General features: G+C 35.3%; 1 protein-coding gene across 1 annotated transcript in view; it reads right to left on the bottom strand.

Moving 5' to 3' along the window:
- Positions 1–27,244, bottom strand: part of ZFHX4 (zinc finger homeobox 4) — a 153,696-nt gene that overhangs the window by 5,856 nt on the left and 120,596 nt on the right. Inside the window, exons 4-8 of the mRNA XM_063299404.1 lie at positions 25,794–25,916; positions 16,513–16,643; positions 15,281–15,481; positions 13,998–14,118; positions 5,253–10,637 (exon numbers count right to left, since the gene is read on the bottom strand). Of these exons, the coding sequence (XP_063155474.1) occupies positions 5,253–10,637; positions 13,998–14,118; positions 15,281–15,481; positions 16,513–16,643; positions 25,794–25,916 (5,961 nt within the window). The remainder of the gene's footprint in view (positions 1–5,252; positions 10,638–13,997; positions 14,119–15,280; positions 15,482–16,512; positions 16,644–25,793; positions 25,917–27,244) is intronic.

The following is a 27,244-nucleotide window of genomic DNA, read 5'->3' as shown; positions in this document are numbered from 1 at the left end:
GGTGCCTTAACTACTACAGCAGAAAGGTTCTCTATACAACGAATTACCTATATAATAAAAAGGACTCTTGCCTAATGGGGAAATATAAACAAAACAATAGATGTATCAAAAATAGCAGTGATCAGACTGGTCTTTCTTACTGTGATACAGTACATGTGAGAATTTTCTTCTGAGTACTCTCTACTATTGCAACAACTGTAGAAGAAGTATTCCACTTCCTTTAAAATAAAATTAGAATGCTCCACTATCAAAGCTATGCGGTCTTCACTGTACTCCTGCAGACCTGTGCTAGAAGCTAATTGTGAACAATTTAGTATCACTTACACATGGCTACTCAGAAGTAAGTCCTATTTAATGTATTGGTGTAAATTGTTTCTGAGAAGATATGTAGAGGATGACAGTATAAAGCTATCATCTTATGAACACAAATTTGAAATGAACCTGATTTTTATATGTACTGGGTATATACAGCAGCAATTGTCTTTACTGACTTGGGACACAGTTTACAATTTAATAAAAAATACTTTGTGTTGGGTTTGCCTGTATACTTAGCAAAAATAAGCATGAGGAATTTCTTGTTACACTTAAAATGCCAGTTTTAGGCAACTTTGTCTATACAGTATTCTATTTTTATTGGCTCCTGAAAAAGCAGTGTTTATGATCTACTGTATGTAACTGGCCAGAAAACTGTGGAAAATAAATTTTAAGAGGCTGCTGCAGGGAAAAATAAGGTAATACATAAAAAATTAGGGCTTAAAGCATCTTCTAGGATCAGTGTATGTCTGACACTAGAAAAGTAACAACCCTAGACCCAACAGCATGAATGGTGCTGATGTCATCAATATGCTGGTGCTTAACAGTTCTTAGTATAAAGTAATTAGAACTCAGAGGAAGAGGCTATCAGATTTATAAGGCAACTATTTAATGTTTGTTACAGAATCATCACTTTTATTTCATGGGAAGCTAAAATATATAGTTATTAAGCAGTCTTTAGATGGCCTCTGTTAAAAATCTGAAGATGGCATAACACATACATAATAGAAAAATACTTTTAAGACTTCATTAAATTTTAATTTATTTTAATGAAAATTTAATTATATTAGAATAAGTTTTTAGTAAAATGCATATAGTTATTTTTGATAATAAGAAACTATAAGAATGATAATCTATTGGGAGAATGTATTATTTAAATAATAAATAAATAATATCCTTCTTTGGTTTTCTCATAAAGTACACAAGCATCTAGCTTGCCCATATGTCAAATGAAGATTTTTTTAAAAACTGGATGGTCAACAACTGTTCTATAGACAAAGCAGATACTAATCAAAAGTTCAAGTACACAGCAGTTAATCAAGAAATGTTAACAGTGAAGATCATCATATTTCAAATATTGTAAGATTAGTTAGAAAAGTTTATTACAGATATAAACATTAACAATTTTCTGTCTAAATTATGTGAGTACTAAATATATGACCATAATGATTGGATTTGTTTCATTTGTTCTTTTCTTGGGCAAGTTGACTTGTCCAATCATTATGACATCTTTTGTTAATTTTCCTTGATACATCATGTTTAAACAAATTTCAATGACTTTCAGATTGTGGCAATTAATGGTGTGGATATATATTTTAGCATTCAGAAAACAAATTAAAGCTACAAGGATAGCCCATTACCAGTGAATAAATCCAAATGAAATGATTGATGCTTAAGCTTGAGATGATATGACTAAAATTGCTCTGTAAATTTTCCAAATCATTGACTCATACACACACACACACACTTGCACATACATACAAAAACATACACATACATACCAATACATAACAATGGCTTTTTGAGTAGTCTTCTGACACATCAAGGGCTAATAACTGAATGGGGGCATAAGGCTAGAACCTACTTAGCTGTATTTGTTAAGTAGAATAATGGTCACCTGAAAAACAAAACTGAGCAATGCTAATGAAAATACCTATTTTAATTATGGAGATATTTATACAAATAATTAATTGCAAACATGCTCAAAGAGAATTTGATAAATTATCTGCCTATTTGGTCATAACATTAAAGAAAGTCAAGAAGATATAGTTGCCTATTTACATTCAGAGGTATTATGTATAGTATCATATTTTAAGTCTATGTTAGGATAATTTTTGGAAGCAGGTAGGCAAGACTGTAGGTGAAAAAACTAGACTAAGGGATCATAACCAGGATCAGGGCAGAAAGTGGACTGAAAGAAAGAAGATTCTGATTAAACTTCTCTCTTTGCGTCAGACACAGATGGGAACTGCTGCCCACAGCAAAACAAGATGTTGAAGTGGGTTAATAAGATATGAAGCATATCAGCAATGAGCATATATTAAAGAACTGTGGAGGAGGAGTACTTTTCACTAATGAAAGTTTAATATAATCTACTCTTTTCCTTTCACTTCCACTATTCCATTAAGAGCCATTAGGAACATATATTTTCTGGGTAATAAAGATAGGATAGAGGGTTTATTTAGCATATGGAAGAATGAAATGTCTCAAGATATATATTTACTTAGCATTTATACAAAGAGATTAGCCACATCAGTTGAAAGTGCTCTGCCTCACTCTTAACTGATATTCATAACTCAGAGGGCTGATCCATATGTCCAGTAACTAGAAATAACCTGCAAGTAATAAGGCTTAGTCTGCACATAGATCTTCAATATTTATGTCACCTATTGATACACAAATTAGCTGATCCAAGGACAGTAGGGAAGTATTGTCTTGAACTTCAGTGTTTAACAGTTTGTGCACTTTGGTCCCATTTCTGACAACTGAAACGTGTTATGCATATTGTTGCATCCTCAGAGCCACAGAGACGGAGAACAGAAATCTCTGATAGAGCCTGACATTCTTTTAATTGTCATCTCTTGATCACAGGTCAGTGCTTTGAACAGTTTTAGAGTGAAGTCTTGGCTAACAATGTCAGATGTCAGAGGAGGAAGGGGTAGAGAAAGTTTCTATTCCTTCCTAACAAAATGAAGGCTATTAGATATTTTTACCTATATAGTCCTCAGATCTACTCTGAAAGAGCAACAGTATTCCCCAGTTGTCTCATACAACTCCTTTCTGGCCTGCAGATTGTTTTTACCAGTTCCAGTTACCAATACTCTGTAAGTAGAAAATGGCTTAACCAGTAAATTAGTATGAGGATTGAGAGCTGGAGGAGGTAATAACAATAATAACAGCTCAGTCAGGAAGTTAAGCTCATCTTCCATAAATATTCTTCAAGGAGAAGAGTTCTGAAAAATCCAGAGAACCATCTTTCCAGCATTTATTCTGAATCAGAGTTAAGACTTATTCTTCTTCCAAAATCTGAGTATTTGTTCTCAGAAAATTAATGTGTAAAGTTTGGAGACTGAATATAACACCAGAAATTAAAGTCCATGCCATGAGGTGTTTATCTGCCAGCAAAGATGTTTCTGAAGGATTTGGCTTTGCAATATGGTCCTACAATGGGCTCATCTGATTAAGGAAGTTCATTTTCATGTATAGACTGGACTTCTATAATCTGTTTTTTTTTAAAATCTACACTCACCAACTAATGAAAAGGATTATTCTGAGTAAATATATTTTAGTTTTCTTTTAAGTTTAAAATCCTATAGATACCACTTAGCATCTTTAATATACAGTTTTGTATATGTGTTACTTGTGTGCACTTAACAAAAGATGCACTCTTTTAATTTTATTACACAAAAACAGAAGGGAAAATTTCCCATTTTGAAAAAAAAAATTATGAACTAAGGCAAGGATGTTGGATAAGGCAATCAATGGAATGGCTACCATCAGTTAGAATAAAGCTGTATGGAAACGGTGTAATTGCTACAATCTTAGTGCTGGCAATTAATAGCACAGACCTCAAACCTGACATTTGAATAGTTTTAGTCTAATCATAAGCCACATAATAATAATGGGAGGTAAAAAGTCTGTATCAGTGACACTAACTCAGATGTGAAATTTGTATTATAATTTGTATTATAATAATTTTATAATAATTTTTATTTTTATTATAATAATTTTTATTATAATAATTACTACAGAAACTAACCAAACAGACGAATCTTCAAATCAAACAGATGAATCTTCAAATCAAGAATCATCTGGAAATAAATATTTCGTAGATATGTAATTTTTCTACTTGCATTTTTGCAACTACATAAAGCTTGCTACCTAGAATTTATGCTCAAATATATAAATTCATTACAATCTAGCACCTTAGATTGAGATACTGAGTTACTGAGATCAGGACAAATCATTGTTGTGAATTAAATAAAATACAATTACTTTTATCTCAGTCTTTACCATGATTATTTAGAAGTCCCACTGATTTCAATGCAATTGTTTCAATTGCAGCTTTAGGTGGATAGAGTTAAACCCCAGAGAACAAGCTATTAGTGTACAAGCTCCCATTATCACTTGAATGAGCTTGCCTCAGTTACTAATGCCATCCCTGAATTTGCCTATACTCAGTAAAATGTTTTAAAGTATGTCAAATGTATATGGTATATTGATTAAAATATATGGTTATCAGGATTTTATTGGATGAACTGGTAAGTATGTGTTATGTTCTAGTTAAGGATATTATTTAATTGCCATAAAAATTGTTACTTAAAATATACATTACATTTAATGTCATTTTACTTGAAAAACACAATATTGACAAAATTTCAGCTAATTAAAATTCAAACTGTTATAAATCCTGGATGGATTCTAGATTTTTGTTTATTTTCTGACATCAAGTACCTATCTCTCTGCAGTCCCTAGTATTATCTACTATGATGTTTTGGAAAGTCCTCCAATCTCTTGGAGCAGTTTATGGGATGCATAGAGAATTACATGGGTAAGGGAATTGGTAAAGACTGAATCTGCCCACACTAGGAGCAGGACGGGTTAAAACCTGCAAGACGGTGGGCATGATGTTGCAATCCAAGCCCTGCCCTCTTTTGTGCATGCCATGTGATGTTGACACACATACAACAAAGGCAAGACTTAGACTATGATGCCAAGCTCCTGCTCCCCATCCTGCAGATTTTGACCGCCCTGACGACATTACTGTCCCCTGTTCCTCTTTGCTGGAGCAGAATATCCAGGTTAGGAAGGATCTGCTGACAGCAGGTTCTGAACACATTATTTTTCTGGTGCACAGTCACATAAATGACAGAAGGGCAAATAATGTACCAACTTTGTCTTAAGAATACTAACTTTTTCTTCTTTTTATGTTTACTTACTGTTTGAACTTTGAGGAAATCCAGTTAAGGAAGATGGACCATTCATTCCAGGTAGAAGAACTGGAGGAAGGCCAGGCAGTCCTGGGTAAGCTGCTGGCAAACTGATTCCATGAAGCGAACTGCTGTCCATCATGCCTGGCTGCTGTACTGTTAAGCCTAAAACATCTGTAGCCTTTTTAATACGATCCAATTCTTGCTGTGCCATCAGCTGTCTAACAGTTGTAGGAGCTAAGTAGTCTTTTTCCCGGTCCAGCTGACTTCCCACAGTTTCTCGCACTTTTGTTATATGTTGTTTGGAAAATATATGGTCTCTTATGGACAAACGTGCAGAATACTTCACCCCACATAGAGAACACTCTGGTCTTGATCCATCAGTTGCATTCTGATTGATCATAAATGGCTTCCCTATGTTAATTTTGAATTTCTTTTCTTTTGCTCGAGCATTTTGAAACCAAACCTGAACCACACGTTTGGGCAGGCCAATCTCATTCCCCAGCATTTCGCATTCCTGCATGGTTGGAGTCCGATAGTCACTAAAGCAAGCCTTCAGGACCTTAAGCTGTAAATTACTCATTTGTGTCCGAAATCGTTTGTGACCAGGCCGATCGCTATTTTTAGATTTAAAGGGATTGCTTGCTCCAAATGGATTAGGTGAACTTGGATCAGCTATGCTTGATGTTTCACTGCGATCAGCATTATCATCAGGATCATCACCAATGTAAACACTTTGGTCATGGTCACCATCTTTGTCACTTAAATGGATTGATGGGCTCGTCAGAGAGAATAAAAACTTATCATCACTGTTCTCCATATTAGGCATGTTTGTGTTTTTTGGCAAATTGTCATTTAGAATACTTTTTGGCTCTTTAGGAGTTGATGTAGATTTCATGTCTCTTGAACCACCACTCATACTTTCTGTTTCATTGTTTCCTTCATCTCCTGTTGTAGCATCACTAATTGCAGTATTAATTGATGAAGTTTCATCAAAGTCAGTTTTATTCTGATCACAACAACTATCAACAGGAGCAGCATTAAGATTTTCAATATCTTCATTGCATTCTGCTTTGAAAGAAGAAGGACTTAAAAGATTCTTCGGTGACATTTCTGCAGTTTTACTAACAGGAGTTGAGACAGTAGAAGCTAATTCATTTTCACTTGATAAATCAATTTTTGTTAAAGATGACGGATAATCAAAAAACATGTATTTTTGTGGGCTCTCCCCTCCATCTTCATTGGCTATTAAAGGACTCGGTGGCAAACTATAACCCGCCTGCTTTCCTTCGTTCCAGTGTCGACTGCGAATATGACTTTCTAAAGCTGACTTTGCTTTAAACAATGCTCGGCAAAAAGGACATCTTTTATGAGACTGGGCTGGCCCCACTGCACGAAACTGCCCTTTTCTTTCTCGAGCTCTTGTGTTTTGAAACCAGACTTGTACAACCCTCTTTTTAAGACCTACTTCACGTGCAATATGATCTAGCATTTTTCGGGTAGGATTGGAATCCAAAAGGTATTTTTCATAGAGTATTTCCAGTTGCTCTGGAGTAATTGTAGTCCTCAATCGTTTATCCCGGTGCTGGTCCTCACCACTGTTTCCTCCCTCTTTTTCACTACAGTTGTTATCTTCCTTATCATCCAGTTTTCTTTTAAGTGAGCCAGGAACTGAAGCAGTATGGTGAGTTGCATGAGTTGAACCTACTTGTGGTGCCATCTGAGCCAAAGAACTATTCAGCAACTGCCCTGTCATCAAAGGGCTGTTAGGATCAAATATCATATAGGGCATATCCATAGGCCTTTCTAAAAACTGAGAATGAAGGAATTGATTCTGTGCTGCTAAGAAATGCATGTGTTGGTGTTCCTGCCAAAGTTCTAAAGTGGGAAAGGCAACTGTACACTGGTCACATTGGTACTGCAGTAACTGAGGAGGTAGACTATTTTGAAGAGAAGCCATTGAAATTGTTAAAGGGCTGGAAGGAACAGGCGTAGCTTGCGATGTAGAAGGTGGTCTGCCTCCTATTTGGGATTGTTTGTGTTGCTGTGCTTGAGGAGCTGAGGGCTGTGGATCAGAGGAAGATGTTAGTGTAGACTGCATTGATTTGTTGCTTTGGGAGGAAGTCTCAACTTGTTTAGGTGTGGTATCATTTTGCTTTGGCTTTTCTGTTAAGTCAGGTTTGGGAGAGTTTTTTTCCGGTTCAGGTTTGGGTGATGGCATTAAAGGAGTACTAGAACCAGATCCAGAGCTTGCTGTTGCTGTTAGAGCCATACTTTTAGATGAGTCTGATGGGCCAGAAAGTGTACAGTTCTTATAAAGAGTTTGATCTGTGGCATCCATTGAATCTTCTGTTTGACTTTCATCTTGGGCATCATCATCTTCATCCTTATAACACAGCTTTTTCTGATGAGTAATTAAGTCAAAAATCCTAGGAAAAACAACACTACATTTTTTACACTGATACTGCATGTTACTAGTCCTAATGTATCTTTCGTTGGTGAGTTCCCTTTTCTCATTATCTTTAGTTTCAGCTTGATTCTCATAGCTTTTACGAGCCTTTTGCCGTGCATTTTGGAACCATACAACAATAACACGAGTAGGTAAGTTAAGTACAGTTGAAAGTTGTTCAATTTCATCATCTTTTGGATAAGCGTTTGTATCAAAAAAGTCTTGTAACACTCTCAACTGGTAATCAGTAAATCTAGTTCGAGATGATCGCTTGCTTAAAGATGAGTCAGATTTGTAATGTTCTAAAGAACTGGGTTGTGGTTCAATTCTGATATCTTCCAAAACAGTTATAGGAGGGTTACTAAAATTGTATGGAGAATCTTTGTTTCTCTGTCGTTCCTTAAATAAGGTATTTCGAAACCAATGTTTAATAACTTTTTGTGAAAGGCCAGATTTCTCAGCCATTTCTTGAATTTGTTCTTCACTGGGAGAATTATTAATGTCAAAATATGCTCGCAGGATTTTCAGTTGGTCATCTGTGATTCTGGTACGGGGACGCTTGAACTGAGAGTGTCGTAGAAAATTTGGATCTAATCCTAGCTGTTGCTGGCAAAGCTGAGTAAGATCTGCAGATAAAGCATCCATTGGTGGTAATTGAAGGGCAAGCTGGGGAGGCAATGCTGGGTGTTGCACTGGCTGCATCATAATTGGAGGGAAAAGCGGAAGATCTAAAGATACTGGCAGCTGCACTGATGGTGGAGCAGAAGGTGGAGGTGGTGGAGGAGGAGGTGGTGGCGGAGGAGGTGGTGGAGGAGGTGTTGGTGGTGGAGCTTGAAGAGGAGTGGGAGTTAAGCTCTGAATTTTTCCAGAGCTAGATGAAGGTTGCGAAGGAGTTGCAGGTGGGGGTGGGGGTGGAGGTGGGGGTGGGGGTGGTTCTGGAGAAGATGGTGAAATGGGATAAAGCTTGTCATATGCCTCCCTGTATTGACAGGCAAACTTTTCTAGTGCACCATATGGGAAGAACTGACCATGAACATGTTCCTGATGACTCTTCAGTATAAGTATGTTTGAAAATAATTTACTACATGCTGTACATTCCAGTTTGTCTGTATTTTCACAGTCACCAGTTTTACTTTTCTTCTGCACCTTCTGCCTATTCTCATTATACTGAATAACCAACTCAAAGCCAAAATTTTCTAATAAAGCTTTGGCTGCATTTCCTCTTGCCCCAGAAGCAATTCTAGGTGGTGGGATAATTGGTTCTGAGGACTTCTGCTTCTTTATTTCTTTGTTTTCTTTCAGCCCTTCACTGTCACCTGTGAATTCTTGCTTTGGTTTTTCTTGTTTCTCAGAAATCTCTTCAGATTCCTTAGCTAAGGGCATATCCTTCACCATCTGGCATTCTGCATTTACCACACTATTTTGTTCTGCTTTTACCAACTTATTAGTCTGTTGCTGCTGTTGCTTTTGGGACTGAATCTGAGGTGGTGTAACTTGATACTGTTGTGCCTGTTGCTGTAATATCTGTAGCTGGGTTTGACCAACATGGTGCTGAGTTTGCATCTGCTGTTTTAAGTCTTCTAGTAGCGAACCTGCCATACCTGCCATTCCAGGCATACCAAAAGCGGCAGAACCAGGTAAACCCAGATCAGGACTCAAACTGAACTCAGTCCCGGGAATATAGAATGGAAAAAGAAACTGTGGCTGTTGAAATTGCAACAATGCCTCTGGTGTCATAGGGAAATGAGGCAAAAATGCAGGGTTCAGGAATTGTGGTTGAAAGAAAGCTGCTTGCTGCTGCAATTCATGCTGGAGTTGCATCTGCAGTTGTGCTGGTGACTGTGGAGGATGATGTGTAGGCTGAGCAGAAACTAATTCAGGAGCCTGTTTTTTATTTAATTCTTTGGCATCTAGGTGAGTTTCTTTGCTGTTAACTGCTGGTAAGCTTGTAGCCTCTACTGATCCTTGGCTAGGACTATTAACGTTCCCTGCTACACTACTTCCACTCAATGTATTACTGCTTGGCTCTAATTTTGCAGCCCTTGCCTTAGTCTGATGAAGTACAGATCTCATGTGGATTTCCAGTGTAGAACTTTGGCTGTAAGAGACATTACAAATGCTGCATTTATAGGGTTTGTTGTCAGTGCTGCTGTTGGCTTCTTGAGGGACAGGACTTGATGCTTCCTGCAACACCTTTTTGAGTTTATGTAAATGAGACACTGAATTATAATGGACCAAAAGAATGTTCTTTTGAGTGAAAGACTCTTTGCACACTGTGCATTTATAGGGACGAGAAGGATCTAGAAACTTTTCCATAGTAAAATTTGGCCCTTTTCTAAAAGGTAAGGTCCGCTTTGGCTCTGAGCCCATTTCATCTGGAATCGAGCTGCTATCACTTCCTACAGGACTTGCTTTACCTTCCTGGTCCACCTCATATTCCCTTTCTATATCTTGCTCTAGTGCAGGTTCATCTGGTGCCATACTTTCATTTTCTGTCCAGAGTTCACCATTTACAGGTAAAGATGCACACAGCTGCTGAATTTCAACTTCACTGAGTTCTGGATGGCCAGCTTCCAAATGTTTTTTTAAAGCCTGGAATGTACGGAAGCTACGTTGGCAAAGGCTACACATGGTAGCAGCCCGGATAGCGTGATACTGGGAATGTATCTGAAGCTTCTGCATAGTCTTAAAAGCCAAGCTACAATGGTTGCAACGATATTTATAGACATGGCGATCAGAAACAGAAAGCTGCTGCCTCTTCTGCTGTTCATTCAAATGATCTGGCAGTGATTCAATTATCTTTATATCGTTACTGCTGCTTTTGTTCCATTCTGGCATTTCAGCAGATTCTTTTAGTGGCTTATGTTCCTCTATTTTAATTTCCATTCCAGTTTTTGATTCTTCAAGCCCAGGAGTATTCTTCTCATCTGGAGGACTATCACCTGCTTAGAAAACAAAGAGAGAAAGAGAGAGAGAAAGGAAGGAAGGTGTTAGCTCTTATAGAATTGGAAGATATAGCGTAGCTTGAAAAAGAACATCAAACATTTCATAGATTATTTAGCAAAAAGTATCTTTGGTATGAGTTTTATATCTAGGGACTCAAAAATAGTGACCATTCATTAATAGTGTCGCAATCATATATCAACATGGGTAGTACAGTATATACTGATTAAACAATTCCCTTTTTTTAGTACATTGGTACAGTATGTTGCCTTTTTAAATATATTGTTTAAAAATCACTATGTATAGTATGTGTCCTACCTAAGTTTACAAAGAAGGTGTGCATACAAATGGAATTGATGCATTCATTCCAGAGACAACAAGGGGCTCAGAACTATAATTCTATAGTTATAGTAAAACTATAATTCCTGAAAAAACCAACTGTCTAGTGTCTAGTCCTTGTTGAATCACAGTTGGAAAGGAAAATATTTAGGTATCTAAATGAACTTTCTTGAATCTTCCAGGGTTTTTAGACAATAAGTAAAGGCATAGCTGTGAGCGAAATTGGTAATGCTACAGAGAAAAACTGGAATCAAACATGGATGCATGGACAGTAGACATGAGATCATAGTTTATTTTGACATAGTTTTTGGCCTTTCCTGGTTGTTAGGAATTTCTTTTTTTCTTTTTTTTCTCATTGTTCTCTTCCCCTATCTTTTTTCCATTAGTGTGGTCTGCCTTCTAAGTTGTAAAACATAAATAGATATTGACACACAAGTACACACACATGTAGTTAAAAGAACTTCAAAGAAATGTAGTGGGCATATACCAAGTTCATTATAACATAATCTGCAGTGAGGAAGACATAGGGTTAGAGTGACTTGTTGCTGCTACTTCAAACTCTTTAAATCTTTGATTTAAAAATAGAAATGGGCAACTGACTTGTGCTATGCTTATTAATAGATATAAATCTAAAGCCACAACAAATGGCCCTAAAATAAGCAATTTAATGTTGAATATATTCAAGCCTGGGTTTTGAATCTATCCTGTCTGTAACAACTTGTTACATCTTTACTTTGTTTTAATACCAAATATAATATAATCAGCCTAAGAATACAAAAAATTAAAATCATATGACTGGTTCATAACTTGTGGGTTAGATTTGTTCACTCGAGGTGAGCAGGAATCTTGTATCTTTATCAGCTGTATGCAAACAAGAATTCCAAAGGTTCTGACTATTTGGATGGAATTAAAACCACGGAGAAAGTTTTGCCTATTAAAGTTGTTTTTTCTATATATATAATTTTTATTGAAAGATTTAAAAGCAATAATAAGAACTAATGCAAACTAAATTAGAACGAAGGAAATGAAAAAGAAAGAAATAACAGAAAAAGCTAAAAGTGCAATAAGAAAATAGAAGAATATGGAAAAAAGATAGCTATAAAGAAAGATATAAAGATATAAAGAAGTAGCTTCCAATATTCTTCACAGCATTTTAACCGCTCTCTCTAAAGTGACATTGTGACTCTCTTCTTTCTACCATCTATCCTGTCTAATCATCAAAACCATAAATCACAAGTTCATTTTTTTCATTTGTACCCAAAAAATCCATAAGGAGTTTCCAGTCACCAATAAATGTAGATATTGTCCTTTCTCTAATCAGAGAAGTCAGTTTGTCCATCTCAGCAAATTCTGTCAATTTCACCAGCTATTCCTCCATGGTAGGTAGTGCCGAATATTTCCATCTTTGTGCGTATACTAATCTCACGGCAGTAATCATATATTGAAGTAATCTCTTTTGCCTACTGAAGTTGTATCAGAGTTCTTCTTACCTGTGCATAACCTAAATGTTTTTTCTTACGAAGATAAGAAAACTGGTTTTCTAGATCTATCTTAAATTGGTCATAGCTAATCTCACCTGGTCCCACTCTTTCCCCTATGGACAAGCTATGCTGCATTTCTATTTAAATTATAGTGCTTTACATTAGTATGTGTAACAGTGTGCTTTCTTTTGTGAATGGGACTAAGGAGCCAATCTATCCACAATGTCCTGGGCCCAAAAAATCTTGCTGGCATCCCTGTATTCATCTGTATTGAGTCAAATGAATAAATAATAATGTTCCAGTAAACATGTTCCTGAACTATATTTTTCAAACAGAGCAGAGAACTTTCCCCTGTACTTGAGAAGAAAAGACTCTCTTATATACTTATATATTTTTGTTTTTTTAAAAAAAACATCTTTTGGTGATTGCATTTGATTGGCAGGAGGAGGACTGGCTATGAGGAATACTGGATTCAGTGATTGAGAGGCCTGCCCACAAATCAGTAACCTTTACAATCAGACTACCATGATTTGCCTAACCAAAATGTTTTGAGATGATGGAATTTGAGAATCCTTATTTTAACAATTTCTTCCCCTTACTGTTTCCTGTTTTCCAGCTACAGAAATAAGTAAGAAAAAAAATGGCTGTTTTACCTACTGGATTGGTTTAAGGCAGGGTTTCTCAACTAGGTTGCCATGGAACCGTAGGGTTCCGTGAGAGGTCACTAGGGATTCCCTGGGAGATCATGATTTATTAAAAAATATTTTAAATTTGGGCAACTTCACATTAAAGAGGTAAGTTTCATTCTTTAGTTTAAGAACACAGTTAATGCATATAAGGCCTACATATTAAACAAATGTAACTTCTGGCCTATATTTGAGCCTGACTGTGCAGGGATTCCCCGAGGCCTGAAAAATATTTCAAGGGTTCCTACAGGATCAAAAGGTTAAGAAAGGCTGGTTTAAGGATTACATTTTCTTTTCAAGAAAATACAAATGAGTATTTTTTATGTTAACCTTGCCTGCAATCCCTAGCAGTTAGATCCATCTCTTTGAAGAAGGGTCACTGTTAGTCTCAGCTCTCAGCCCTTCTCTTTGCACAACACACTCATAAATGTTACCTGCCTGAAACATGATGCAGTTATTCCTCAAGATGGGATCCATTTTTATGTAAATGTAATCAAATTGTCTTGAAAGAAAAGGTTTTGAGTACCTTTTCTTATATATAAAATCAGATTTAAAGGAGTTAGTCCAAAACTGTTGCAGTTTTTTATTAACTTCACCCCTAACTATAATGTAGATTTTCCTGTAAGAAGAGGGAGAACCATGGCACAATAGCTACGGTTCTGAAGAGAAGTATCCCACAATGTCACACACTGTTGCAAAACACACTTGATTTCACTAACTGGTTAAAACAAACTGGACTTCAAGCTCTGCATTATTTTCTTTGGTGCAGAGTTGATACATTCTTCAAAGTAAAGGAATACTTTGGCAAAAGACGCTGATGTTCCAATTCTGTAGGACTGGCTTTTCATTGCTATACCTGAGTATTTTCCAGACCCCTCAGCTCTCAGGCTTGTAGAGGTGGCGTCACAGTCAGATTTCTCTGAAGCAACTGTTGGCAGTAGCATACTGTTAGGCATCATCATATCTGGCACAGGAACCTTAGGGAGGAAAACATAATTTTGACACTACTTATCATATGTAGACACATCGTCCAGGAGCTTAAAATTTAGCTCATAAACAGCAGAAATGGTGCGGGTCAAATCTGCTAACCAAAATGTCCTGAGCAAAAGAGAGATATCTAAAATCTCCACTTTTACTGAGCTGAGTATGGGTATTTTAAGCAATTCAGGTAATACAAAGGCACTACTTCTGAGGGCTCTAATAAAGACTCTCTCTCCCATCTGGGTAGGTATGAATAATAAGTATTTTTTTTCCAAACTTGGTAATACATTTAATGATAAGAATTGAGGTGTGTCTGACACAGTTTACCTAGGCTTTTATATAATTCTATCCTTGAACTTCTAAAAATGTTTCCTGATCCCTGAAAAATAGGAGATCAGGCGTTCTCTAGTGATATTTGTATTGTATTTTGTAAACATTAAAAGAGAAAATAATATAGGTAACAATACAATTGTACATTCTAACACCTACAGGTTTGACTATATATAATGGCAATCTCTAAAACAAATTTCCCACTAACATACACATACAGTATATCATACATATAACACTCAGCTTTGTACTAGATATTCAAGGCAGCTAAATAAGCTACAAGGTTAGGGTCCTTCTGCCCTAGTGTCCTCTATTATGGATACAGGATATTAAAATATGAGTATTTTTGTGCTGCTCTTCACCATTATTTATTAGTTCTTATAAAATTAACAACAAATTTAACTGTTAGCTGCCCAGAGTCAGGCATATGAGATGGGTGGCCATATAAAATAAACAAATAAACAAATAAACAAACAGTAATTTCTAATGCTTTTAGCCGTCACAATACATTACAGCAAATGAAGAAGAAAAGTTTCCCTACAGGGAAAAGTTAATAGCCAATCTGCTTTAGGAAGTGCATGGAGCCACAGAGGTGAGCACCTTGATCTTGAAAGGTTGACTTTAATGAGAGCTTAAGACTCCTGTGTCTTTGAAAATTAAGGTTAAGTGAATAGGCCAAAAAGATGAAACAAGTTATTGACAGAACAAGAAGAGATCTCAGGAGCCCCTGTTCCAACTTTATAATTCCATCTATAATACCAGCACATATTCAGCATTGTTTACAGTTCTCATACATGTAAAATACACATCAACATTTTAAATACTTACTGTCATAAGCAGTTTCTCCACACAGTCAGGTGACACACTGTGCAAATGGGTTAGATGCAACTGCAGATGCATTTTGTTGCTCAGGACATCTTGACAAAGGGGACAGCAGATAACAGGCTGCATAGAATGTTGCGACAAGACATGCATCTGTATACGATTTGGGTCCCTGCTATTGTAGTTACAATAAGGGCACTGGTAAAACTGGAAAAAAAAATCCAGATAAATTCAGACTATTAGACAAATACATTGAAAAAAATGACCTATTACTACAGTAAATACTACATTTTCCTTCAAGAAAAGAATTGGACAATGCTTCTTCTAGCCAACTTCTCAGGGTAACAGTACTTTCTGTGAATTTATCATTATCGTCACATTCTGTTAATGCCCTAAACATAAAGGTCTAATTTTACTTGAAAAAGAGGAAACATGGTCGTTTATCTGCAATCTATTCATTAGAGAACAAATGTTTGGAATTATATATAATCCTTGGATTTCATACTTTCAGTACACATATGCACATCCACACAATTATTATTGGCCTGAACCAATCCACTGCAGGATGAAGGCTTCTTCATTGAAGGTTATGGACCATAATCTATTATTCTGGCCCATTATGGGTTGGTAGACAGATTTTTTTCACCTTCCCAATCCAGGGCTGAGAGACAACAACTGGTGCAAAGTCACCAAGCCGGCTTCCATGCCTAGGGACAGACTAGAACTGGATCTTCCCACTTCTAGTACAGTACCCTAACCACTATAACATACTGGCTCTCATGTGTTATAGATTTATTTTTTAGATAATACCATGCAATATACATATTTGTATTATTTAATATCCTGCTATATTTCAAGTTCTGTATTAAAGTCATCTAGAAATAAAGAAGTCAGATCAGAAGCACAAATTGCAATGTCACTAGTGAAAAGAAAAGTGCACTTTCATTCAAAATTTGGGTTTCCAGGATTATTTTCCCAAGAACTTTCTTCCTCCTTCCTAAGCTTCTGCTTTCATGTTGTTTTTTTCTTTTTGATCCCTGAGTATCCAAACAAATACAGCAGTCATATATGATAATATTCTATCATAAGAATCTGGTTTGGGAATATTAATTTCATGTGACTAGCTGAAAAAAGATTTTATGGTTAATGGCTACCTGCGCATGACAAATTAAAGCATTTCACTGAAATTATTCATGAGAAAAGCCCTAAGATAGAAACATTGTAATAATACTTTTTACCTGGTCATGACCAAACTTATTTTCTTCAGAATATTTGGTCTTTTTGGATGGACCATCTTCTTTAGCTGGAAGTAGTGGTTGTTCCCCTGCTGCAATATTTACTTTTGGTTCCTTCTCTGGTGTGTTTATTCCTGCTTCCAAAACAACATAAAGGAATGTGTTATAAATAGCGATGACTGTCACTAGGGCTTACTTTATGACCTATTGGGGCCTCTCAATATACTTTTCAATATTGCAGGACTACATCTTACAGCAGAACTATTTTTGAACCTGAACAGGTACAAAGGTGACAGCACACTTATCTCTGAAGCAGAGCAGACTCTATAAATACATTAAAAATGAACTCTTCTCTCTTGTTTAGCTAACCTTATGCTGCCCTAAACAGTAATCAATAACTAGATCTCTCTAGCATTTCACTCTGAAATTTTCTACATTAAGCAAAATCAAATAATAGCCTCAGTTCTTTCTCCAAAATAATTAATTTCCAAACATTCTTTTCTTTCCTGTTTCTAAAACATTTAAGAATATATTTGTTATGTTACTCATATAAGATCTCTATTGTTCCCAATTATTACACAAAATTTAATGAATATTGAGTTGAATCCAGGTTTCATCATACCTCTAGGAGACTACTGAAATCAATGGGACTTTAGTTATTCATGACTAATCAAATCTCACTGATTTCACTGGATATAATGTAGGCATAACTATATTACAATTCATTTAAAAGAAAAAGCACAAGCTTAACTACACAAAGAAAAATAATATTGATGCACTGAGGTTAAAATGAATTTTGTACTTAAATGCTACTATCGTTATGTATTAATAACATAATTAATATTCAGCCTGAGCTAGTCTCTTAATATAGCTGGGTTACTACACATCAAAGAAAAGAATGCAATTATAATTTCCTAGATCAGAAGAAAATTCTTTCCAGCATCAATTTGCAGGGTACTCTCTTCTGCTACGCTGGATATTACAATGGAATTGGGTAGGCTTGTCACATACATCTCACGACAAACACAAAACCTCATTTACCAACCATTCCAATCTCATCATAGTGTGGCATCATCTGACCTTTTTTCTGCTGTTTATTATGAGTATTTCTAATTTTAACTTTCAATTTTCACCATCTTCCAGTCAATTTGCAACTAAATTATTTCCAGGGTGAGGACACTATCACTGGACAACTGGGTGCAAATACATCTTGAAATGCAATGACACTAAACCATTGATTGCTATCAGACCCAACATAAATATATTGTCTAGGGGAGATGCATGAAGTATCTTGATTTTTAAAATCCACACAGAGTTCATATAAATGAACAAACTGACCTCACTGTCTAATGTCTTAGTTTTAATTTTAAAATAGGGTCATGACTGTAACTGATGAAAAGCTTGCAGAATACTTATAATGAACAGAAAGCATATTGGTGGAGAGAGGAATAGAATAACCAGTTCTCTCAAAATAACATTTTTATTTGAAGAAATAGAAAACACTGTAAGACAACTCAGAAGCAGCAAAATAAATTTTGTGTGTATATTTTCAAAATATACAAATACATTTTATGAGAAATGCATTAAAACAGAGTACTGTACATTTCAGTGTATCATTCCTCCTGTTAAACTTAGGAAACAGTATAGAATTAGTGAAACTTTAAAAATAAAATTACAGACTTATTAAAGATCAAAATTATTCAAATAAATTGTAAATGGGGAGGGCCTTGTTTTGACTTCTTTTATAAAGGTTTAGGATTTTCAGGAATATTAAGGTTCTAGGAGGTTAAAGCATTTTAAATATTAATAACCATGTTTTAAAACCAAAAAAAAAAATCCATCTGTTATACCAATCATTCTACTCTTAAATTAGATTAGCACAGCAAAGTATTTTCCTTATTAAAATGCATTAAAATGCCCTGAGCTATTTAGGCAGCAGCAAAATGGTATGAATAACATTTGGGGAAGCTTTATGCACCTTCTCATAACCCATTCCTGTGTCTCTTCTCTGATTAAAGGATTCAGGATGCACAGGAGACTATACTGAAAGTTTGGGTCAGGAAGTCCATGATCCTTACTTATATATCCTTTTGTATGTGGAATATACTTGTTCTGCCTGTGATGTAGTGACCACCATGTAGGGTATAAATATTAGGCCCAGGCACGTTTAAAAATATGATTTAGAACAATAATGTATAGTGTCACTTTAAAGATAGTATGAAATTTTTCAAGTTTCTGTGCAAAGGCCAACCCATCCTTACTGAAGCCATGTCTTTATTCCAACTCATTCAAGCAGTCATATCTTTCTTCAGGTTCACATGGATCTTCATATCTTATGTCACAAGTGTCAATTATTCACTTCATTTTCCTTGCCAAACCCAATTGCACTGGTCTTTAATAACATTTAATTTTCAGATTCATACTCCTTATTGCATAATACCAGTCTAATACTTGCTGCAAACCATTTAGACTCTGTACCAACACTAGTACATCATCCACATATTCAGATATATGCACAATTCCAACCAACATACCTCTAATGTCACCACAAGAGGTGCTGCTCTTCTGCACATTCAAAAGGATTGCTTTCTAATCTTTACACTTGCAACACTCTAATAAAGTCCAAATTAATAAAGAAACAGATTCTTTACATTTCCATATACAATACAAGGCAACAGCTCAAGCTAAAACATTTCTTAATCACCATCCAACCCCCTCCCGAATTCTTCTCTATCATCTAGACTGTGTTTCTATCCATTATGTTCTCAGGATTGAACAACCCAACATATTTCTTGTATAATATTTATTCATGAAGCCTCAAATGTAATTAGACATTATCTAAATAAGATTTATGCAGGATTTCCAGGAGCTAAAAACTCACTGCACATACTAAAAAGTACAAATCAGTTCTGATACTAAGTGATAGCTTTTAGAATCACTCATCTGTATTTACTTTTTTAACGAGGGATGAACTACATCTCCTTCATAGTGCAAGCACCACATCCAGAGGTAAAAACTATCCCAAAAATCCTGATTTAGAACTCTGTTTTGATGTGCCAATGTGATCTCAGTTCTTCAAACAGTATGTCCACTTCCTCCTGGTGAACAAGTTGTGGTATCCATATGAATGACTAAGCATTTCTGATTTTGCTGTAAAAATGATATCGGAACTGGAATGAATACAATTTTATCTTCAGAATGTATATTAAATAAATTACAACAGACTACTACTAGCACACTATGTTTGCCAAGAATTCCACCAATTCAGAGTGGAGACATAAATTGTCTTTGCCATTATTTCTGTCCATAGATTAATCCCCTCAAACAAACTCAAATGTTTGATCAGCTTCACTTCAGATTTTCTGCCTTGTGTATTTCATCCATTGTCGTATGTGTTTCATTGCAACCAGTTCTTCAAAAAAACAAGAAGATGGTCAGGCTGTGCCTACAGAAAAAAAGGGTGCTTGGGTTAAATTGTATTTACAGCCTGAGCCAGAACTGCTGGACATGGCAGCTAGAAATTTCCTTTGAGACAGTCAGATTCCATTAGGATTCCTGAGCCTTCAAAGGAGATTATTTCTAGTATGTTTCCAACCACTTTAGAAGGTCAGAAATCTCTGAAAATGCAGAGTGATATTTCCATATGACAGAACAGTGGTCACTCCCTCTGGCAGGAGAAGCCAAGTGGAAGCAATTAAAGTTAGAGGAAAGTGAAATATAGGAAGTATAGACAGTAAAAATTATTCACAGAAGAACATTCATATGGCAGTTGTTGGGTATGACACAAACATCTGCACTTATCTCACCTACAATTGTCTTATGAATGACCATTATTTATGAATAATTTTCACTGTTAGCACCCACTTTCTACATTTCTCTTCCTTTTGATCTATTTTTATTATTTCCCTCTCCAGCCACACACACACACAGACACAGACACAGACACAGACACAGACACACACACACACACACACACACATTCTCAAGATAATATTCCATGCAACTGATGAAGTAGATTGTAGTCCATAAAAGATTATGCTATAATCAATGTATTAGTTTTTATGGTACTACAACATTCTTGTCATCAGAATTACTGATAACTGTAACATACACTCCTCTCTCATATTCAGTATTAGTGTTTTTGAACAATCATAGCACACAGCTGTAAAATACTATCAAATACACTTTCTCCTGTAGATTCTAAAATGCTTATTTCTTACTTATAGGAGGATCTACATAGAGCAATTTATAATATTGTGCTGCTCTATAACCTTATAGCTTCTATAAATTATCAGTGTATTTATTTTTATTTATTTATTAATCAAATTTATCACCGCCCATCTCCCAAAAGCGACTCAGTTTATACTTTTAACCTGGACCTTATAAAACATTAATATATGTATGTATGTATATATGTATGTAATTAAAGTGTAAATACTACAGTGTTACAATGTAACTATAACTGTATAACTATATTGTTTTGTCATTTTAAATATTATATATATCCTTAAAAGAAATCCGGCTGTTAGGAATTACTGGGAATGAGTTTCTGCTGGGTTTCGCCTATCAAGGGAGACTGGCTAATCAAATCAATTTACTTGTTTAATTTATTTATCATGATATGTGAACTGGAATTCCTGGATTACCTCTCTCAAGCCAGTTAGGAGTCAGACTCCAAGAACAAAGAATGACTTCTATGTCAGTTGGCTAAAAGAGGTACAAACCAGAATTCCTGTTTGATGCTTTGTGGCAGGCAAATCACAAAAGGAGATTCTGCTGTTTGTTTAGCTATTCTCCTTATCAGTATGAGCCAAGCACAAGCAAGTGAGCAGTATGCACTAGCTTGATATTTATGATGAGTCAAAATTGTCAGAGTTGTTCATTTTTATTGTAAAAAGGAAAAAAATATATTTTGGGGGGGGAAGGGGGCAGCTTGGTAGATGCTCCCTTATGGAGTCCTTCAAGATTTGGATCTTACACCTACTTTTCAACATCTATGTAAAATTCAGGATAAAGTACCATCAATATGAGATGATGCCTAGTTATACATCTCCATCTTGCCAGGATGGAGATGCTGTGGAAATCTTACCTGGAGGCTGAATGTGTTTGTGTATGCTTGGAAGTGTGGTTTGTGTATGGCAGAGAATGTTTGATAGATACAGAAGAGAGACCAACTGATTGTACTTGGAAAATTATTTTTAATCAGTTATTAATATTACTTGATATACCTTTTTTTACCCTGAATCTATTGTTTTGGGGAGTGTGCCTTTATATAACTTATGTACGCCTATAGGAAAGCGTATCACTAGTACACATTTATGGGGGAGGAAATCTCCAGGAGTTTTCTCAGTTGCTCAGGGCACCTGCAGTATTCTGTTTCTTAACCTTTTCTTAACCATTAGCTAATTAAAGCCAATTACCTAATGCCTAGCATGTTATTTATTTGCTGTACACTAATTATGATGAGAACTACATTTTTGTATTCCTTACATTCTATATATTAAGTTGTGGCAAATCTGGGATTTTAACATGTTTCCTAACAGTGTGGTGAGCCAAATAAGCCTCTTCATATCAACAATTGCCAAAACATCTGTCTGATTTATATGACACTTCAATTATTTATAGTACTGTAAATGCATTATTAACATGGAAAACTGAAAAAATCTGAATATTTCTTTTCTGTAGAATGTAGTCCATATATATCATAGATGAATTTACAAACAATCCCTACTGGACATTTGCCACATACGACCCTGTTTCATATGTTTGGACCAGTGTTTCTCAACCTTGGCAACTTTAAGATAGGTGGGAATTCTCCCAGCAAGACTTCTGGGAGTTGAAGGCCACCTATCTTAAAGTTGCCAAGGTTGAGAAACACTGGTTTGGACCCACATTCAGAAGGTACTGAAAATGTGAAAATGTTCCATGAAGTAAATTTAATAGATTTAATGTATTTTTCACATGAGTCAATTTAGTGGTAGGGAATTTGTCAAGACATCAGTTACTATTGCCAAGATTGTAATGGACTGTTTCAGGAGCTAATGACAAATCAAATATTATTATCTTATTGCACAGTACACTCTTACTGGTTTAGTGTAAAAAGTAGCCTCATACTGAAGATAGTACTCTTGTACTACACTATGCTTGGTGTTGAATTGGTCATTTTTTAAAGCACAGATCATTTGCAATTCGTCTGGTAATAATACAAGTATTTCTCAATTTCTTTCTGCACAATTTTTTTTAAATAATGCTATTATTTAAGACCAAGGCAAAAGTCAACTATAAATAATTACCTAAGACTGCAAATCCATCAGTATTTTGCAATGGGGATTTCCTCTTGCTGTACTCACCATGTATGTGCTTACACATGATTTAAATCTGTTCCAGAGGATCCATAATAATATGGAACAGATTAAGGGAGTGCACATGGGATAAGGAGAAGGACTGGAAGAAGGAACTTGTCTCATTGGCAAGCAGACCCCATTGGCTATAATCCATTGACTGTGTTTGCATGGCACACTTACTCATACCTCAACTGATTATTTCTGGGTTTCTGAATGAAAATGTACAGGTCTGTCTCATAAGAATGGAATGGTAAATTATGCTTACAAGTAAATCAGAATTGTGTGATTCAAATAGTCATCAATTTTATAATTCTTTAATCCTAAAATAACAAAGATTATGAACTTGTTAACATAAATAAGTTACGTTAGTTCAGTTTGAAGAGGGGAAATCCAATCAAATGTACAAACCTAATAAATAAAGTATTACAAATATGCTATAAACAGTTATATTTATAAACCCATGTACTTGATAAAGACTACGGTTTCTGACTTATCAATTGATGTTATTAAAATATAATATAATCCTAAAAATTATAGAAGTCAGTATAGGATTCTTTCCAATTAGAATTAGCTAAAAAATAATTTATTGCAACAATTAAGGTGAATTTCTATTATTCCTTATATTTACCACCTTGTCAAATAGTGTTCCCTTTAGCCATCTCAGAAATTTATTACATTGTCTATGCAAATGTATTAATCTGGATAAATTCCATATTAATTCCTACACTGTGTTGAGTTGTAATTTGGATTATAATTAATCTAAAGTGGCACTAGAATTAAATGACAATATAAATGAGGCATTAGGAGGCTCTTGTCTTCTAAATCAATATTCAGTAAACATAGTTTGCTTATTGCCAAGTCTTCTTTGAAAGCCTCCATCTGAGATAAGGAAGGCAATACCCAACAACAATTTATATAAATGCTTGAGCACCAAACATGTTAATCCCTTCTTTTCTAATGCATTATATGCTAAAAAGGGGTGAGAGCACTTTTCTGTCTAGCTTGTTAAGGCTATGATTAACTTGTTGGTTTTCCTGGGACTTCTTTGCCAATACTTAATTCAGGAGAAGAAAATCCAAATTAACATTCAATTATACATAAGCAGTTATGCAGTCATTAAACATAGTTGTCAGCTGTGTTGAGAATTAACCTCACTGAATGAATACTTTATATGCAGAATTAATTTAGAGAATTCTATTGTAGGATTGAAAAGGTCAGTTTGAGAATTTGAAATGTGAACTAATTCTTCCAAGCTTCTTATACAATAAACAGAAAAAGCATCTGCCTTTAGCATCTAAAGGTGTTTCACTGCCCAGCTAAAACACTCTTATACCACAGGACAACCTGAGCATCGGTGAGGCTAATTAAACTTGATCCTTCTGAGAATTTAATCTTCATGGAATCTGCTATCTGGGTTTCTGAAGACCACCATTTTTGCTTATTGGCCCATTAAAAATGTGCTTAATCAAAGAACTCAGATGATTTACAGCAATAAATTAGGCAGAAAAGATCTCTGAAACATAAGGCTTACTTGACAAAGCACAACATGGAAGAAGCCAGATGTTTCACAAATAAAATTTATCTCTTTTTCCATTACATTTCTACAGTGACCCCAGTAATGAGCCAAAGCAGTATGTCTTTCAATACTGCTTTTAGATTCACCTTCCAAGGAAAGGGCATGTATATTTTAAATAATCCCCACAGACCAAGCTTTGCTATGAACAGCTCTTCTTCAGGTTCAAAAGCAAAATAGTTCTGGTGCTGTTGATATTTTTGAGCAGTGATAAATAGTTGACATTAATATATCAGCCAAATCTTTATTCCTTAAATATTAATGAATTTAGCATAAAGGAAAACCAGTGTTTTCATACTTCTAACAAAGTAAACAATATTTTAGCGGTATCTCTATAAATAATGGTTCATTTAGATGAAAATAAATTTGCATGTAAAATAATAATTCCTGTATAACTAAGTGTCTTTATGGTGAATACAAGCTCTTTTATCTGCTGCTGTCATTTGGATTCAAGGAAAAGATATAGCAGCACCTGAAACTAATAGCTTTCAACCTGTTTCAGCACCTCTTCTGCTTCAGTGAATCCAGCATAATATAACCAGGAATAGCGTGCAGCAAAAGTAGCCAATGTAATATTCATTGTGACCATAGATTTCCATCTCATAAATAAAAAGCATGGATGAAGCCACATTGTTGCCAAATCAAATACAGAACAAGCCTTGTGTATCCATGCCAGATGCTGGCCTTGGGTTTGTTTGTGCACACGTAAATGTCATGACATGGGAGTTCTGTTTTCAAAGACAGTAGCTTTCATTACCGAGCTTTGTATATTCTTGGAGATCAATATTTCCCAGCTCATAATCTGTTTTCAATGATATTTCCTCTTTCTTGGCCAAATCATCTGTAAACCTTTTCATGGATTTTCTGTATTTTTTCCTGTAAATACCAGATAAATGGCCATGAAGAGGGAAGATTCCTGAATCTAAGTGATCATATATCAAGAACAGAGAGTTGATGGGGGAAGCATTCCCATTGTCTTAGGGCTCTGCAAAGGGATGAAACATGAACACAGGGGAAATTCTTCAAGTAGTATAGAACCTTATGAAAAATTAATATGCCATCAGAGGAATACAAGTACAGCTAAGATTAATGAAAGGTGCTTAAAAAATTACAAGCACACAAACTGATTTGATTAAAAAATAATCTCACTAGTTGTCCTATAATATTCTTCAGCTTATCCACATCTATCCTGTCAGATGGTTATGATTAAAAATAGGTCAATGTCAGGCTACTGATAAAAATCACATGCAAAATACACATGCAGTAGATAATACCAGGAATGTCCAGACAGTTTTAAATTAAACAAACAAACAAGCAAAACTATTTAATACCCTTTTTAAAAGAGTGAAAAAAATCTAGCATCTTACCAGAGTCTTTACTAGCTTTTCTGCCTTCACTTTTATTTCTCTCTTTCTCACATGTGTCTTTATCATCAGCAACAGCCACTGATGAGCTTTTAGCAGACCCTTCTGCATCTTCAACTTGTTCTTCTGTGAACGAGCATTAAAAAAATAAAAATTTTAAAAAATGCTAACTTAGGGACCATTCAACATCAGTTGTAAATAAGATCTTTAATAAGATCAGGGTTACATTTAATGAGACATTGTAAGAAAAGAAGAAATTGAAAGAAGGACACTTAAAAGAGATCAGATATCAATTATTAATAATCTGTGTTGTTATGGTGCAGCCCAGGAGCCATATTTTCTTAAACATACAGTGATAACTAGTGCTACGGAACAAGTAGATATTATTGGCTACAAACAATTTATATTACTAAAGTAATGTATTCAAATAATAAGTTATATATAGTAACATATCTGAGAAACCTCTCAAAAATAAATCTGCTTAGAATCTATACATTTTGCTAATTTCAGTCTGTAAATACAATATGAGATCTCAGATTTCTTCTTCAGGAGGTACCAGTTGGGGTAAACGAAACAACTTGGCATATTGCCTCTAAAAAAGTGGCCTTACATACACCTCACTTACATGTTCACACCAGCTAGATTACACGAAAATCTTCACAGTACCAATTTAATTATTCAGTAAATCTTAGCTATGTTGCTACTAGTGGATTAATCTTTTTATGCAGTTAACTTCTAGGCTAAGGCCATGTAGCACTAATCCGTGAAAGGCCGACTGTTCCTTTTCATCTTGTGATCATTTGTCTGTGACTGTGCTGATGTCACATTTTAATGAATTTTAGCAATCTGAGTAATGCCAGATAACCAGACTTGCAACTCCCTACAGCATAGCATGCTGTTTTCATCGCAATACAAGAAAGAAAGAAAGAAAGAAAGAAAGAAAGAAAGAAAGAAAGAAAGAAAGAAAGAAAGACAGACAGACAGACAGACAGACAGACAGACAGACAGACAGATTTTTCAGTGCAGGATAGGAGAAGGCGATCAAATGGGATTCAAAACACCAGGCTGCTCAATTTCATAAAGTCTTTAATGACCATATAAATTAACACTGGAAAGGCAAAGGGTCACAGACATGCATTTGCATACACGCCTCTATTCACTTTTGATAAGCAGAGCTTTTTTTTGCTTGGGGAATATGATACAATTAACCCTTCAGATACCATACAAAATGCAGCTACCAACATTTTAAGTGTCAAGCATTAACTGAAAATTACACACTACATAAAATTTTCATTGTAAATGCTATAGTGATTGAAAGGGGAAATTGTGGCCCCTTCCACCCCCCATGTTTTATTAATAACATTCTGACAGCAGAATGAAATATCCTCTGTCATATGGAGCAGCTGAGCACAGAAAAATTGCTACTTAGTGTTTTACTTGCAGTGGAGCTGAAT

The sequence above is a fragment of the Candoia aspera genome, chromosome 3, assembly GCF_035149785.1.
Source record: "Candoia aspera isolate rCanAsp1 chromosome 3, rCanAsp1.hap2, whole genome shotgun sequence".
Lineage (NCBI taxonomy): Eukaryota > Metazoa > Chordata > Lepidosauria > Squamata > Boidae > Candoia > Candoia aspera.
Note: the sequence above shows the minus strand (reverse complement) of the source record. Positions and strands in the feature narration are given on the sequence as shown.